This window comes from Nansenia antarctica (assembly GCF_963989245.1).
Source record: "Nansenia antarctica genome assembly, chromosome: 7".
Lineage (NCBI taxonomy): Eukaryota > Metazoa > Chordata > Actinopteri > Argentiniformes > Microstomatidae > Nansenia > Nansenia antarctica.
Genome location: NC_137677.1, coordinates 35,360,105 through 35,375,104, shown reverse-complemented (window position 1 = coordinate 35,375,104; position 15,000 = coordinate 35,360,105). Strand labels below are relative to the sequence as shown.

General features: G+C 47.7%; 1 protein-coding gene across 5 annotated transcripts in view; it reads right to left on the bottom strand.

The window, feature by feature from the left end:
- dip2a (disco-interacting protein 2 homolog A) overlaps window positions 1–15,000 on the bottom strand; it is a gene marked incomplete at its 5' end in the record, with an annotated part of 83,298 nt that overhangs the window by 24,974 nt on the left and 43,324 nt on the right. For all 5 annotated transcript variants that reach the window (XM_080537195.1, XM_080537192.1, XM_080537191.1 and 2 more), the window contains 7 exons: window positions 470–572; window positions 1,083–1,192; window positions 1,366–1,489; window positions 11,101–11,211; window positions 11,675–11,766; window positions 11,981–12,178; window positions 14,599–14,718. In XM_080537195.1, coding sequence (XP_080393321.1) covers window positions 470–572; window positions 1,083–1,192; window positions 1,366–1,489; window positions 11,101–11,211; window positions 11,675–11,766; window positions 11,981–12,178; window positions 14,599–14,718 — 858 coding nt within the window. The remainder of the gene's footprint in view (window positions 1–469; window positions 573–1,082; window positions 1,193–1,365; window positions 1,490–11,100; window positions 11,212–11,674; window positions 11,767–11,980; window positions 12,179–14,598; window positions 14,719–15,000) is intronic.

Below are 15,000 nucleotides of genomic sequence, written 5' to 3'. Positions count from 1 at the left end.
TGTCTGTCTGTCTGTCTGTCTGTCTCTTTGTCTGTCTGTCTGTCTTCCATCCCTGTCTGTCTGTCTTCCATCCCTGTCTGTCTGTCTTCCATCCCTGTCTGTCTGTCTGTCTTCCATCCTTGTCTGTCTGTCTGTCTTCCATCCTTGTCTGTCTGTCTGTCTTTCATCCCTGTCTGTCTGTCTGTCTGTCTTCCATCCTTGTCTGTCTGTCTGTCTTCCATCCCTGTCTGTCTGTCTTCCATCCCTGTCTGTCTGTCTGTCTTCCATCCCTGTCTGTCTGTCTTCCATTCCTGTCTGTCTGTCTGTCTGCCTGTCTGTCTTCCATCCCTGTCTGTCTGTATGTCTGTCTGTCTGTCTGTCTTACATCCCTGTCTGTCTATCTGTCTGTCTTACATTCCTATCGGTCTCTGATGTCACGCACGCCTCCCCTCCCCCCCTCCCTCCCTCCCTCCCTCCATCCCCTCCTCACCTTCTGTGTATGCGCAGGCCTGTGTGAGGGCGTGGCAGTGGGCCAGCATGGCTGAATGAGACACGGTGATCCCCATGGTGCTGCCCTCCTTACTGGTCTTGTACTGGACACACACACACACACACACACACACACACACACACACACACATATAAGTATATATATACAAATATATAAGTATAAGAGAGTAACATTCTTAGGCTTCGGTTCCTTGACATTGCAGAAACAAGAGAAATAATAGTTTCTATAGTTAGGCAATAATTATGAAAAACAATAAGACAAGAGACAATAGAGTAGTGTAATAATAGAAATAATAAAGAATAGAACTAAGCCTGAGTGTAGTATGTTTAGTCTGAGTGTAGTATGTTTAGTCTGAGTGTAGTATGTTAGTATGAGTGTAGTATGTTTAGTCTGAGTGTAGTATGTTTAGTCTGAGTGTAGTATGTTAGTATGAGTGTAGTATGTTAGTATGAGTGTAGTATGTTAGTATGAGTGTAGTATGTTTAGTCTGAGTGTAGTATGTTAGTATGAGTGTAGTATGTTAGTATGAGTGTAGTATGTTTAGTCTGAGTGTAGTATGTTTAGTCTGAGTGTAGTAGGTTAGTATGTTTACCTCGATGTAAGCGATGTCGTTGTTGGCCTCTCTGATCAGCGGGTGCCAGTCTTTAGGGGGCTTCACCACGTGTTTCCCGTCCGTAACGAACCACAGCAACCGTGGCCAGCCTACACACACACACACACACACACACACACACGAAAGGTTAAAACCCTATAGCACAGTAGGTATGAAAGGTTAAAACCCTATAGTACAGTAGGTATGAAAGGTTAAAACCCTATAGTACAGTAGGTATGAAAAGGTGCTGGACACGGACGTCTGCAGAGCGGGGTCACCCTACCTTTAAAGGTCACGACCTCACCCGTCTGCGCCTTGGGGAGTCCCTTCTGACAGGCGTCCGTGGTCAGGGCCAGCGTCACGCCACAACTGCCCAGCAGGAAGCCGATCTGTTGACTTCCTGCGTCCTGGGGGAGCGGAAAGGAGAGGGGTTCATATCGTGACAAAGCACACATAGCTCTAGAAGACACAGTCCAAAGCTCTAGAAGACATCGTCCAAAGTGCTCCAGTGACATTCCCTAGTGAGTCACTAGTAGTCAGTCCAATATTTCACTGACAGCCTTTCCATATTCACAAAACTAATGTAACAATTCACTTTTCATATGTTAGTCTTTTTTAAATGCAAGATAAGTTTGATCGATTGATTGACTGACTGATTAACATAAACAATAACAATGTGTTGAAGTTGACGTAGAGGCAATATAGATCGAGAGATAGATCAATCGATCGATCGATAGATAGGTGCTCTCTCTACTAGATCTCTGAGGAGAAAATAAGGCGTTCGAGGTGAACCAGAGTGTGAGTGTGATGCGTGGGTGAGGAGTGGGAGACAGGTGCACTCTCTCTCTCTCTCTCTCTCTCTCTCTCTCTCTCTCTCTCTCTCTCTCTCTCTCCTCCCGGAATCAAGCCTCTTATCCACACACCAGAGACACTCCTCCTCCTCCTTCTCCTCCTCGTTTCATCACAAGCACACATCAGAGACACTTCTTCTCCTCCTCCTCCTCCTCTCATCACATCACACAGCCGCCAGACATCAAAGCACACAAGGCTTCCCGCCAAATCCAATCATAGAAAATATGTTTTTAAATATGGAACACCCAACACTTTATTAGGAACACTATACTAATACTGGGTAGGGCCTCCCTTTATTAGGAACACTATACTAATACTGGGTAGGGTCTCCCTTTATTAGGAACACTATACTAATACTGGGTAGGGTCTCCCTTTATTAGGAACACTCTACTAATACTGGGTAGGGCCTCCCTTTTTTAGGAACACTATACTAATACTGGGTAGGGCCTACCTTTATTAGGAACACTATACTAATACTGGGTAGGGTCTCCCTTTATTAGGAACACTATACTAATACTGGGTAGGGCCTCCCTTTATTAGGAACACTATACTAATGGTAAATGGTAAATGGACTGCACTTATATAGCACCTTTTTTGCTGCTCCAAAGCTGCTCCAAAGTGCTTTACAATGGCCTCTCATTCACCCATTCACACACACATTCACACACCAATGGCGGCAAGCTGCCATGCAAGGTGCTGGCCCGCTCACTGGGAGCAATTTAGGGGTTCAGTGTCTTGCCCAAGGACACTTCGACATGTGGCCAGCCGGGGCTCGAACCGCTGATCTGGCAACCTTGTGATCATTAGACGGCGACTCTTTTTTTTTTTTTCTCTTTTATTATAAAAATATTCTTTTAAATACAATCATAGCTATACATATTCATACATGTTCATTTTATAGCCTTCATTGTATTCTAATTCAAATAAAATAAATTAAAAACCAATAGATAAAAACAAAACACACCCATACCATTTTGGTATGAGATGCATCCATCTATTATTCCGTCAGTCCTTCATAACCAAGATAACCCTTTATCATAAATCAATAACAAATGAATGCAACACAAAAAACATCTTCAAAAATCTAAATCAAACTCCAACCCTCCATCCACCACCACTCTTATAAACCCACAATCCCTAATAAACAACTTCTCAAAATCTTTTTGCCCTGTCTTGTGCATCAGTCCCACATTCTTCCTGACCAATCCCTCAAAGACTTTCCACACCGTTATCCACTTTCCCTCAAATCTTGCTAAATTCCTCCTCAAATAAATTGCATACCTAGCCTGTGATAATACATAATTTAAACACCATATATTCACTCCCCTTCTCTTTCCCTCCACCCCAAAAACCACCATCCTCCTCCACTCCTGCATCCCCACCACCTCCACCCCCCAATGCTTCTTCACTAGTCCTTTCAACCTTTCTTCGAATCCCTTCATTTCTTTACATTCAAACAGCATGTGCATTAAGTTCTCATCCTGTATCCCACACACATCACACTCCCTCGAAACTGTTCTGTCTACCTGATGCAACACCACCTTAGTATAAACCCTGTTATGCCTAAGCATAAAATCAAAATGAGTACATTCTAAACTATTATATTTTAAAAATAAATTCCTCCATATGTTCTTCACCTCCAATCCTGGGAACACCTGCCTCCACACCTTCTCTGCCGCAGGCTCCTTCACTCTGCTCTCCAACAGTGCCCAGTAGCACTCCTTCACCTTAACCGCTGAGAAGTCCCGCACTGTTTCCCCTTTCCCTAGTCTTAACTTAGGTAACTCTGTTTGCTCCTTCCCTTTTAACTCCCTATCTAACCTACTCACCCACTCCCCTGGTATACTCTGCTTTATTTTATTATACATGCTCACTATTTCTCCCCTTCTCATCTCCTCATCTGTTTCCCTAACAACTTCTATAATTGCCTGCTCTGATAGGAACCCTGGCACTACCTCATACCTAAAATCCCTTACTCTAATCAGTCCTGCCCTCCAGAAACTCCTAGATTCTAACATTTTCCCCTCTCTTCTAATTACCGGGTTCAATAAAACTGGAACATTTAGTATCTCCCCTCTCTTCTCACACTCATATCCTACCTGAGGCAAAAAACTACCCCAGGCTTTAAACACCTCTTTATAGAATTCCGGCACCCTATCATACATCCGTACTTTAAAGCACATCAACAACCCATAATCCCCACACCCCCCACATCTATGTACCCATTCCCTAAAGTATCCTTTCCATCCATGTCCTTCCTCCCCATACAAAAACCTTTTGACTGTTCTGACTCTCATTGCCCTCATCTTTACTTCCAAATCTACCAGTTTCAACCCTCCTTTATCATAATCTGCTACTAATACATCATACGCTATTTTAACCCCCTTTCCTCTCCACAAAAAATCTGACACTAACATCCTGGTTTCTTTTAGAACCCACTCTGGTACATTCAATACTCCTAATACATAAACATATTTTGACATTAACAGTGCATTAACAATTACAACTTTTCCCTTCAGTTTCATGTTCCTTTGCTTCCAATAATTCAATGTTGTTCTTATTTTATTCAAAACCCCTGTCCATGTGTAATCAACAGCCTCCCTGTCATCCTCTCCAAGATATATCCCCAACACTTTTATCATCCCCTTTACAATTTTCAAATCAAAAACACAATTGTCTGTATTCACTCCCCCTATACACAACATTTCAGACTTGTCAACATTCACTTTTGCACCAGAAGCCTTTCCATATATGTTTACACACCCCATTATTTTGTTCACACTATTTACATCCCTGACAGTACATGTCGTGTCATCTGCATATTGATGGATTATGCTAACTCCTCCCCCCGGCATATTTATTCCCTTAATTTCTTTCTCCTGCTTAATATACGCTGCCAATGGCTCCACAGATATGCTATATAGCAATGCTGACAGTGGACACCCTTGTCTTATTGATCTCCCCAAAGGGAAGGAGTCAGTCAATAATCCATCTATCTTTACTTTACTTCTTGCATTCTTATATAATAGTTCAATCCAATCCCTCATAACAGTCCCAATCCCAAAATGTTCCATTGTTTTCAATAAAAAAACATGTTCCACCCTGTCAAAAGCCTTATTTAAATCCAAAGATAACAATAAACCCCCTTCCTCCCTCATGTCCTTCACAACATCCCTTAATGTGCACATATTCTCTGCCACATCCCTCCCTGGGACTCCATAGGCCTGGGTAGGTGCAATCATGTTTTTCATTACTTTATTCAATCTATTTGCTAATACTTTTGCTATGGTTTTATAATCACAATTAAGTAATGATAATGCTCTATAATTCTGTAATTTGTTCCTGTCCCCTTTACCCTTATACAATAACGTGAGCACCCCCAAACCCATAGAGTCCGGAACAACCCTTTTATTCCCCATACACGTATACACTCTGCACAATATAGGGGCCAGGATGTCAACAAAAGCTTTATAAAATTCAGCCGTCAACCCATCCGAACCCGGACTCTTATTTGGGTTTAACCCCATGATGGCTGTCTTAACCTCCTCCACCCTTAGGTCTGCATCACACATTTTCCCTTCTTCTTCTGTCACCCTAGCTTCCACTGCTTCTAATACTTTATTCATACATTCCTCATTCACCCCCCCAGATGTATATAGGTCTGTATAAAATGACTGCACAGTATCCATTATTCCCACTAAGTCTGTTATTATTTCACCGTTATCATTCTCTAATTCCTTAATTTTCCCTTTCTCTTTCTGTCTCTTCTCTAAACCTAAAAAGAATGCTGTACTCCTTTCTCCCTCAACCACATACCTTGCCCTACTCCTTACTAAAGCACCTTCACACTTTCTCTTCTCTAGCTCCCTCAAATCTTCCCTCACTCTCAAATACTCTGCTAAATCATGCCCTGGAATATTATCAACTCTTTCCTGTTCTATTGCTAACCTTTTCTGCAAATCTCTTTCCTCCCTCACCCTCTCTTTTCCTCTCAGTTTTGCGAATGCTATTATTACAGCTTTTAATTTATCCTTCATCCCTTCCCACCACACACACATCACTCTCATACATCTGGTCTTCCATAGCAACACTCACACACTCTCTTACTATCACCCCAAAACGTCTATCTTTCAGTAAACTTGCATTAAAGCACCATGTCCCTCCTCTTCCCCCTACGTTCCTCGCACCTAGCTGGAAAGACTGAGCATCGTGGTCGCTAAAGGCCATAAACCGATACTCAACCCTTCCAACCAGGTGCCTCACCTCCCTCTTCACTAAACATAAATCGATCCTTGATTGTCTCAAAACCCCCATCACCATTTGTCTCCTTGAAAAAACCCGTGCATCAGGGTGCCCCTCCCTCCATATATCCACCATTCCTCTTGTGCGCATCATTTCTAATAATACTGGGCGTGACGGATCATTCCTAAATTTCACCCCCCTTGTTACATCTAACCTGTCCACCACCACATTATAATCCCCAACCATAATACAATTCCCAACACATTTCTCTTTCAAAGATTCAAAAAAAACTTTCCTATATTTGTCCACATTTGGTGCATATATACAATATAGTGCATACTCTATCCCTTGATATTCGAACCCCACTCCCACCACTCTTCCCTCATTGTCATTCATTATATTCCTTACATTTTTCACTACCCCATTCTTTACCAAAATAGCCACCCCACAAGCATACACAGTTCCATTACTCACATAAACTTGTCCATTCCACCTCCTTCTTACATCCTCCATTATGTCCTCTGTCCAATGCGTCTCCTGGAGGCATATAATCTCCTCTCTGTATGCTGCCAACACAAGCTCCATCTTCTTCCTATCCCTGAGTCCATTTGTGTTGACAGCAACAACCCTGACCATCGTCAAGATTACAAAGAAAAAGATCATGTACACCGCCATGTCATTTTCCTACCTTAGTCTTCTTCCCTTGTGCACCTTTTGCACCCCTTCCCGATCTTGTCCTCACCCTCTGTACATCCGCATATAGTCCTTCATCGGCACCTTTTCTTTTCCCCACGCCCTCTGTTGAAGGCCCTGCCTCATCCATCTCTCCATCCCTTACTGCGTTGTCTAGGCTGGCTCCAATCTCCTCTCTCTCTTTACCCTCCATTTCCACCGGACCAGGCCCCTCCGCTCCTCTCTCCACTTCCGGCTCCATCTGGGTCTCCTCCACCACCTCAGCTTGTCCTCCTCCCTCCGTCACGTCTTCATGGCTCCTTTCCCCACCTTCTCCTTGTGTCTCCACCACTTCCTCCTCCACCACCTCCTCCTCCTCTCCCTCCATCTCCTCTTCTTCGTCCCCCTCCTCCTCCTCCTCCTCCTCCTCCACCACCTCCTTCTCCTCCTCCTTCTCCCCCTCCTCCTCCTCCTCATCACTGCTCACTCTCTCTCCTCCATCATATCTCCTTCCCATGCATTCACGTGCATAATGTCCTTGTTTATTGCATTTGTAGCATACGAACTCCGGGCATTCTCGGATTACATGTCCTGGTTTGATACATAGCCTACATACCCTCACCTGCTTATCATGAATCACCCTAAAGTGATCCACTCCAACCAGGGTCTCAAACTTGGTAGAATAGGGCAAAGACCTCACCTCTTCGGTGAACTTCACCTTCATGTATCTCGTCCCGTCTGCAATGTCAGTTCCCGGCCACGTCTTTCTTTTGATAGGTGATACCGCCTTCACCCCCCACGACTCCAGCCTGTACCTGATCACGTCGTCCTTCAGATATACCGGGAGATGCAAAAACGAGACCACCATTTCATCCACCGCCAAGTCCCTTCCCATTATTCTCACGTCTTTTATCATGAACCCATCCGTGAGCTTGTCCTTCCCTCTCCTCGATGCCAGCGTGATCTCATATTTCCTGTCTCCTTTATCCCGACAGCCCTCCACATTTCCACACACCTCCTTTATGCCTCGTAACATTTCCATCATGGTTATATTACTTCCCTGCTCCAGCCGCACTTCCACCGTTAAACTTGCGTCATACCGTTTGTCCGTGTTGCTATTATCGTCGTCCATTCCATTCGCGTTGTTCGTTGCCATGTCGTCCGTCCTTAGAAGCCCCCGATCAGCACGAAGCTGTCGGGGTACTCAAAATCCTTAACTCGCTTAAATAAAGATGTTATTATGATGTTCGTTTGTTTTTTTCAAAGACACGCTCAAACTTTTTCTCAGTCCAAACACACCTGTTCAACTTCCGCTCATGCGCATAGACGGCGACTCTACCTCCTGTGCCACAACCGCCCTAATACTGGGTAGGGTCTCCCTTTATTAGGAACACTATACTAATACTGGGTATGGATTCCCTTTGCTCTCTAAATAGGCTCAATTCTTTGTGAAATTGATTCCACAAGATGTTGGAAAAATTCCTTTGAGATTCTGGTCCATGACGACATGATTGCATCACGGAATTCCTGCAGATTTTTCAGGTGCACTTTCAAGCTGTGAACCTCCCATTCTACCACTTACGTGTAGCTATATTTGATGTGCTAAGTAGTTGGGATGTTAGATCTATTCTGAACGGGAGTCAATCTTTTTGATTGGTTAAAGATTTCTTCAGTTTTCAAAACGTTTGAGGCTTTTTAGAAGTTTGATAGTTTGTCTCAAAGAGTTGAACCAAGGGACAATTTCTGATCTAATATGGATTGTCTTTTAATGACCTTACACTTCCCTTCCTTCCAATCTCATTTCCTGTCAGTAGATAGATTCAGCAACCACCAAGAACCCACTAATCAGGGCAGACAAGGACACGCGTTGACATGCAGGCCGCTTAACTCAAGGTGGATCATCGCCAAGTTCTCCATCAACTGAAGTTGTTGATTAGAAACATCCTCCTTGACGAAGCACCTTCAGCAACAGATGATTACAACCACTCTGCACTAAGGAGCGCTATAGGAGATCTTTACAACCACTAAGGAGCGCTATAGGAGATCTTTACAACCACTAAGGAGCGCTATAGGAGATCTTTACAACCACTCTGCACTAAGGAGCGCTATAAGAGATCTTTACAACCACTAAGGAGCGCTATAGGAGATCTTTACAACCACTAAGGAGCTCTATAGGAGATCTTTACAACCACTAAGGAGCTCTATAGGAGATCTTTACAACCACGCTGCATTAAGGAGTGCTATAGGAGATCTTTACAACCATTAAGGAGCGCTATAGGAGATCTTTACAACCACGCTGTACTAAGGAGCTCTATAGGAGATCTTGACAACCACTAAGGAGCGCTATAGGAGATCTTTACAACCACGCTGCACTAAGGAGCTCTCTAGGAGATCTTTACAACCACGCTGCATTAAGGAGCGCTATAGGAGATCTTTACAACCAACACTAAGGAGTGCTATAGAAGATCTTTACAACCACGCTGCACTAAGGAGCGCTATAGGAGATCTTTACAACCACTAAGGAGCGCTATAGGAGATCTTTACAACCACGCTGCACTAAGGAGCTCTATAGGAGATCTTTACAGCCACTAAGGAGCGCTATAGGAGATCTGTTCTGCCTGCCACAATAAGACTGTACACCTCCTCCTCCGGCTGGCTCCGTCTGGGTGATCAGAGTCAGGCTGGGGTGTGTTACATCACACTGGACTGTTCTTACTGTATTGAATGTTTCAGATGTCTATTTATGTCTATTTTTTACTTTTATTTTATTCAATTGTCACTTTATTTTGTTGTTGTTTGTGGTGTGAGCTGCTGTAACGCCTTAATTCCCCCTCAGGGATCAACAAAGTACCTATCCATCCATCCATCCATCCATCCATCCATCCATCCATCCATCCATCCATCCATCTATCTATCTATCTATCTATCTATCTATCTGACAAGACAGCGTTGATATGCATTGGAGCACTTTGAGCTGCAACGTTTGTTATTATTATTATTATTATCCATCCGTGATATTGTTCAGTAAACATCGTCCCCCTGCTCACCCAGCCAGGTGGAAGAGAGGAATCACATTGTTCCATAGAGGAAGTAGGATGTGTCATAGTGAAGAGGAAGTAGGATATGTTGCAAATTGGGACGATGTCCCTGCAGCAGTGAGCCTAGATAAGCCTTTGGATGGGGGATGAAAAACCGTCCAGATCAGCAGTTTAAATAAAGCCTTGTTTGTGCATTCTCTACAAGGCACTATACTGTACTAGTGACGCAGCAACCAGCCTTTTCAGAGGCTCATGTTATGTCGGCAGCTACTTAGCACCATTTAGAACCACTTCTAACTCTCCATAAATGTGCTGCCCACCTAAAGAAAAGAATGGCTGGCATAAAATCCACACAAATTCAATCTTCCGTTTTCCCCCCTCCCGTCTCTTTGACCAGGGGATACAAGGACATGATTATCTGAGTCAGTGGAAATGATGATTTATTTTTGCATTTCCGTGTTTCGCCAGTAGGGGTCACTACAGCTCTTCACTGGTCATGCAGTGAACAGAGACGGGAGAGAGAGTGTGGCGCGGGAACACAGGGTAGGCAGACTGGAGGAGGCAGGGATGGAATAGAGGAGGGAGGGAGGGAGGGGGTGAGGGAGGGAAGGAAGAGATAGAGGATGGAGGGAAAGAAGGGAGAGATGGAAGGGAGAGATGGAGGGGAGGGAGGGAGGGAGGGAGGGAGAGATGGAGGGGAGGGAGGGAGGGAGGGAGAGATGGAGGGGGTGATGGAATAGTGGAGGAGGGAGGGAGGGAGGGAGGGAGGGATGGAAGGAAGAGATAGAGGATGGAGGGAAAGAAGGGAGAGATGGAAGGGAGAGATGGAGGGGAGGGAGGGAGGGAGAGATGGAGGGGGCAATGGAATAGTAGAGGAGGGAGGGAGGGAGGGAGGGAGGGATGGATGGAGGGATGGAAGGAAGGAAGAGATAGAGGATGGAGGGAAAGAAGGGAGAGAGATGGAAGGGAGAGATGGAGGAGGGAGGGATGAAATAGAGTGGAGGAGGGAGGGAGGGAGGGAGAGATGGAGGGGGCGATGGAATAGTGGATGAGGGAGGGAGTGACGGAGGAGGAAGGGAGGGAGGGATGAAATAGAGAGTGGAGCAGGGAGGGAGGGAGAGACGGAGGAGGGAGGGAGAGACGGAGGAGGGAGGGGGAGACAGGAAAGTGGGGCATGGGAACACGCCATGGCGGGGGTGAGGGGCTGCCGGTACCTTCCGTGTGAGGGGCACCTCGATGGGCACGGGCACCAGCTCTGCCAGGAGGCAGCCGTAGAACGCCACCATGAACATGACTGGGTCGTTGTTGGGGAACACCAGCGCTACCTGAGGAGACACAGACATACATGTAGCATGTAGCAACCTGAGGAGACAGACATACATGTAGCATGTAGCAACCTGAGGAGACAGACATACTGTACATGTAGCATGTAGCACCTGCATCAACACAGTCTGATCATAGGTTAGGGAAGTAGGCATTGTTAGGATGTTCCTACTTTGAGAGTGATGTTTAGGGGAGAGAGAGAGAGTGAGGGAGGGGGGGAGAGAGAGAGAGAGAGAGAGAAAGTGAGAGAGAGAGAGAGAGAGAGAGAAAGAGAGAGAGAGAGAGAGAGAGAGAGAGAGAGAGAGAGAGAGAGAGAGAGAGAGAGAGAGAGAGAGCTAGAACAACTCACTCTGTCACCAGGTAACAGTAAAGACTCACTCTGTCTCCAGGTAACAGTAAGGACTCACTCTGTCTCCAGGTAACAGTAAGGACTCACTCTGTCTCCAGGTAACAGTAAAGACTCACTCTGTCTCCAGGTAACAGCAGAGGTTCGTTCCTGGTGCTCAGCTTGTTCAGGAGTGTGTAGGCCAGCTTCTGGCTCCTGGTCCACAGCTTCCCTGTTCAACACCAACCACAGAGGATCACACACACATGCAGGAATACACACACGTCAACACACCCCCACCCCCAATACTCCCCCATAGGTGAGGGTGTAGCCCCAGGGTGTAGGGTGTAGGTGAGGGTGAGGGTGTAGGTGAGGGTGAGGGTGAGGGTGTAGGTGGGGGTGTAACCCTACTGTAGGTGAGGGTGTAGGTGAGGGTGTAGCCCTACCATAGGTCAGGGTGTAGACAGGCTTGCCAGCGTTGTCCAGGCCGGTGAGACAGGGGCTCTTGGACTGGGTGGTCCCCCATCGCTGGAGGGCGGCCAGCAGGGAGGGGGGCCAGTTGGTGCCCACCCCCAGGGGCTCCCCCTCCAGGGGGCTCATCTGAGGCCCCTCCGGCTTGGGCTGGTTGGGGTCCGGCTGCTGAACTACAAGTACGGGGAGGGAGAGGGGACACAATTAGGGCTGTGTCAGAATCAGAATTTTGAATGTTGAATTTAGAATTTTAGCAGACGCCTTGTAAAAGACATTTTTTACAAGGACATTTCCCCCCTGGAGTAATTTAGGGCTTAAGTGCCTTACTCAAGGACACACTAGTGGTGGTGTTCCCAGGTGGGATTTGAACCTTTCCAATCACCACAAAACTTTATCAGGATGAGTGGAGGTTAGGCAGAGTTTAGGGGAGGTGGTTTGGAGGTTTGAGGTCCGATTATAACGACACCGTACAAAGTCTTCATCACAGGTTAGGACAGATGAATCTCAACCCATAGAGGGAGACAGGAGGGAGGGAGGGAATAGAGAGAGAGGAGGGAGGGAGGGAGAGATGGAGGAGGATGGATGGTATAGAGAGTGGAGGAGGGAGGGAGGGAGAGATGGAGGGATGGTATAGAGAGTGGAGGAGAAAGGGAGAGATGGAGGAGGGATGGTATAGAGAGTGGAGGAGAGAGGGAGGGAGAGATGGAGGAGGGAGAGATGGAGGGAGGGATGGAATAGAGAGTGGAGGAGAGAGGGAGGGAGAGATGGAGGGAGGGATGGAGGGAGGGATGGAATAGAGAGTGGAGGAGAGAGGGAGGGAGGAGGGAGAGATGGAGGGAGGGATGGAATAGAGAGTGGAGGAGGGAGAGATGGAGGAGAGATGGAGGAGAGATGGAATAGAGAGTGGAGGAAGGAGAGACGGAGGAGGGAGATGGAGGAGGGAGGGGAGGAGGGAGGGAGGGAGGGAGGGGGGAGGGATGGAATAGAGAGTGGAGGAGAGAGAGATGGAGGATGGAGATGGAGGAGGGAGAGATGGAGGAGGGAGCCAGGTTGTGTGCAGTCCATATCAGATCTGCCACGGGCTGGAGGTTCACTCATGCCTGGCTTACTCTACTCAGAGACAGCTGTCTCCCTCTCCCTCTCTCCCTCTCCCTCTCCGCCTCCCCCCCTCTCTCCCAGGAGTCAGTGCAGTGTGACAGGGCAGGCCTCAGTACCAGACAGCACTGCTGTATCAGATCTAGCTGCCTCTCTCCACCACCACGCCTCAGAGACCAGTGAGACTGCCACTGAAACCACTGAGACCAGTGACTCTGCCACTGAAACCACTGAGACCAGTGACTCTGCCACTGAAACCACTGAGACCAGTGAGTCTGCCACTGAAACCACTGAGACCAGTGACTCTGCTACTGAAACCACTGAGACCAGTGAGACTGCCACTGAGACCACTGACTCTGCCACTGAAAGCACTGAAACCAGTGAGTCTGCCACTGAGACCAGTCAGACCAGCTAGGCAGACCAGTGGCTTACACTCCAACGACCTGCTGATGCATCTTTGTGTCTCTGTGTTTTCCAGTTCAACATGTTTACTCAGCCAGTCACACCCAGACACACACACTCACACACACACACACACACACACACACACACACACACACACCAGCCAGCTCACACCCAGACCCCCCTGGTGGGATGGAAGCGCTTAGACCCAGGTGGTTAGGGCGTGTGTGTGTGTGTCTGCGTGTGTGTGTGTGTATGTGGAGTGTCTGCGTGTGTGTGTGTGTATGTGGAGTGTGTGAGTGTGGAGTGTGTGTGTGTGTGTGTGTGTGTGTGTTTATTCACTGCACCCTGTGTTTCCTGCCACCTCCCTAGGCACACCTGGTGGTCTCACTCCACCCTGGCAGACAAACACAACAGTCCCCCCCCCCCCACCCCCTCCACAGCCCCGCCCCCCCCCCCCCCCCTCCACACACACACACACACACACACACACGTGCTGGATGGTGGTCTGTCGTTTTGATGCTGTAAGATAAAGAGGATAGTCCTACAATCCTTCAGATGGTGATAAACACATAACAGGGATTACACCTTAAAAAAACTAAAAACACACTCTGACACTCAAATCTTGGTGGGGGGGGGGCGGTCCTCTCTCAAAAAAGAACAGATCGTGGCCTGGGGTGGTCCAGTGGTCTAGTACCAGTACCATGGCCTGGGGTGGTCCAGTGGTCTAGTACCAGTACCATGGCCTGGGGTGGACCAGTGGTCTAGCACCATGGCCTGGGGTGGTCCAGCACCAGTACCATGGCCTGGGGTGGTCCAGGGGTCTAGTACCAGTACCATGGCCTGGGGTGGTCCAGTGGTCTAGCACCAGTACCATGGCCTGGGGTGGTCCAGTGGTCTATCACCGTGGTCTACAGTGCACACGCCCATGTCGGCATGGGTTAGAATCCGGCCAGTGCCCTGCTGACATGCCCTCTCTCCCTTCTTCTCCCTACTTTCCTGTCTGTCTTCACTGTATCTGTCCAATAAAATGAAAGATATGAGTGGGACAGCTGTCTTACCCCCCCCCCCCCCCCCCCCTCCACAGCTGTCTTACCGTCCATCAGCTCCTCAAAGTCGTCGACGAAGAACTCCCGTAGCGGGGGCCGCTTGGGCCTCTTCAGGGTGTTCAGAAGCTGCTGGATCTTAGACGACACGCGGCTGTTCACTGGTACACCTACAGGGGGGGAGGGGAGGGGAGGGGAGAGGGTGAGGAGGGATGGAGAGACGGAGAGATGGAGGGGAGGGGAAGGGGGAGGGATGAGGAGGGGGAGAAGGATGAGGAGGGATGGAGAGACGGAGGGATGGAGGGGAGGGGGAGGAGGAGAGATGGAGGGGAGGGGAAGGGGGAAGAGATGGAGGGGAGGGGAAGGGGGGAGAGAGAGAGAGGAGATAAGAGAGTAAATGAGGAGAGAAGGTCAGCAGACAGACCAACAGACAACCGGCTGTCAATCACAGC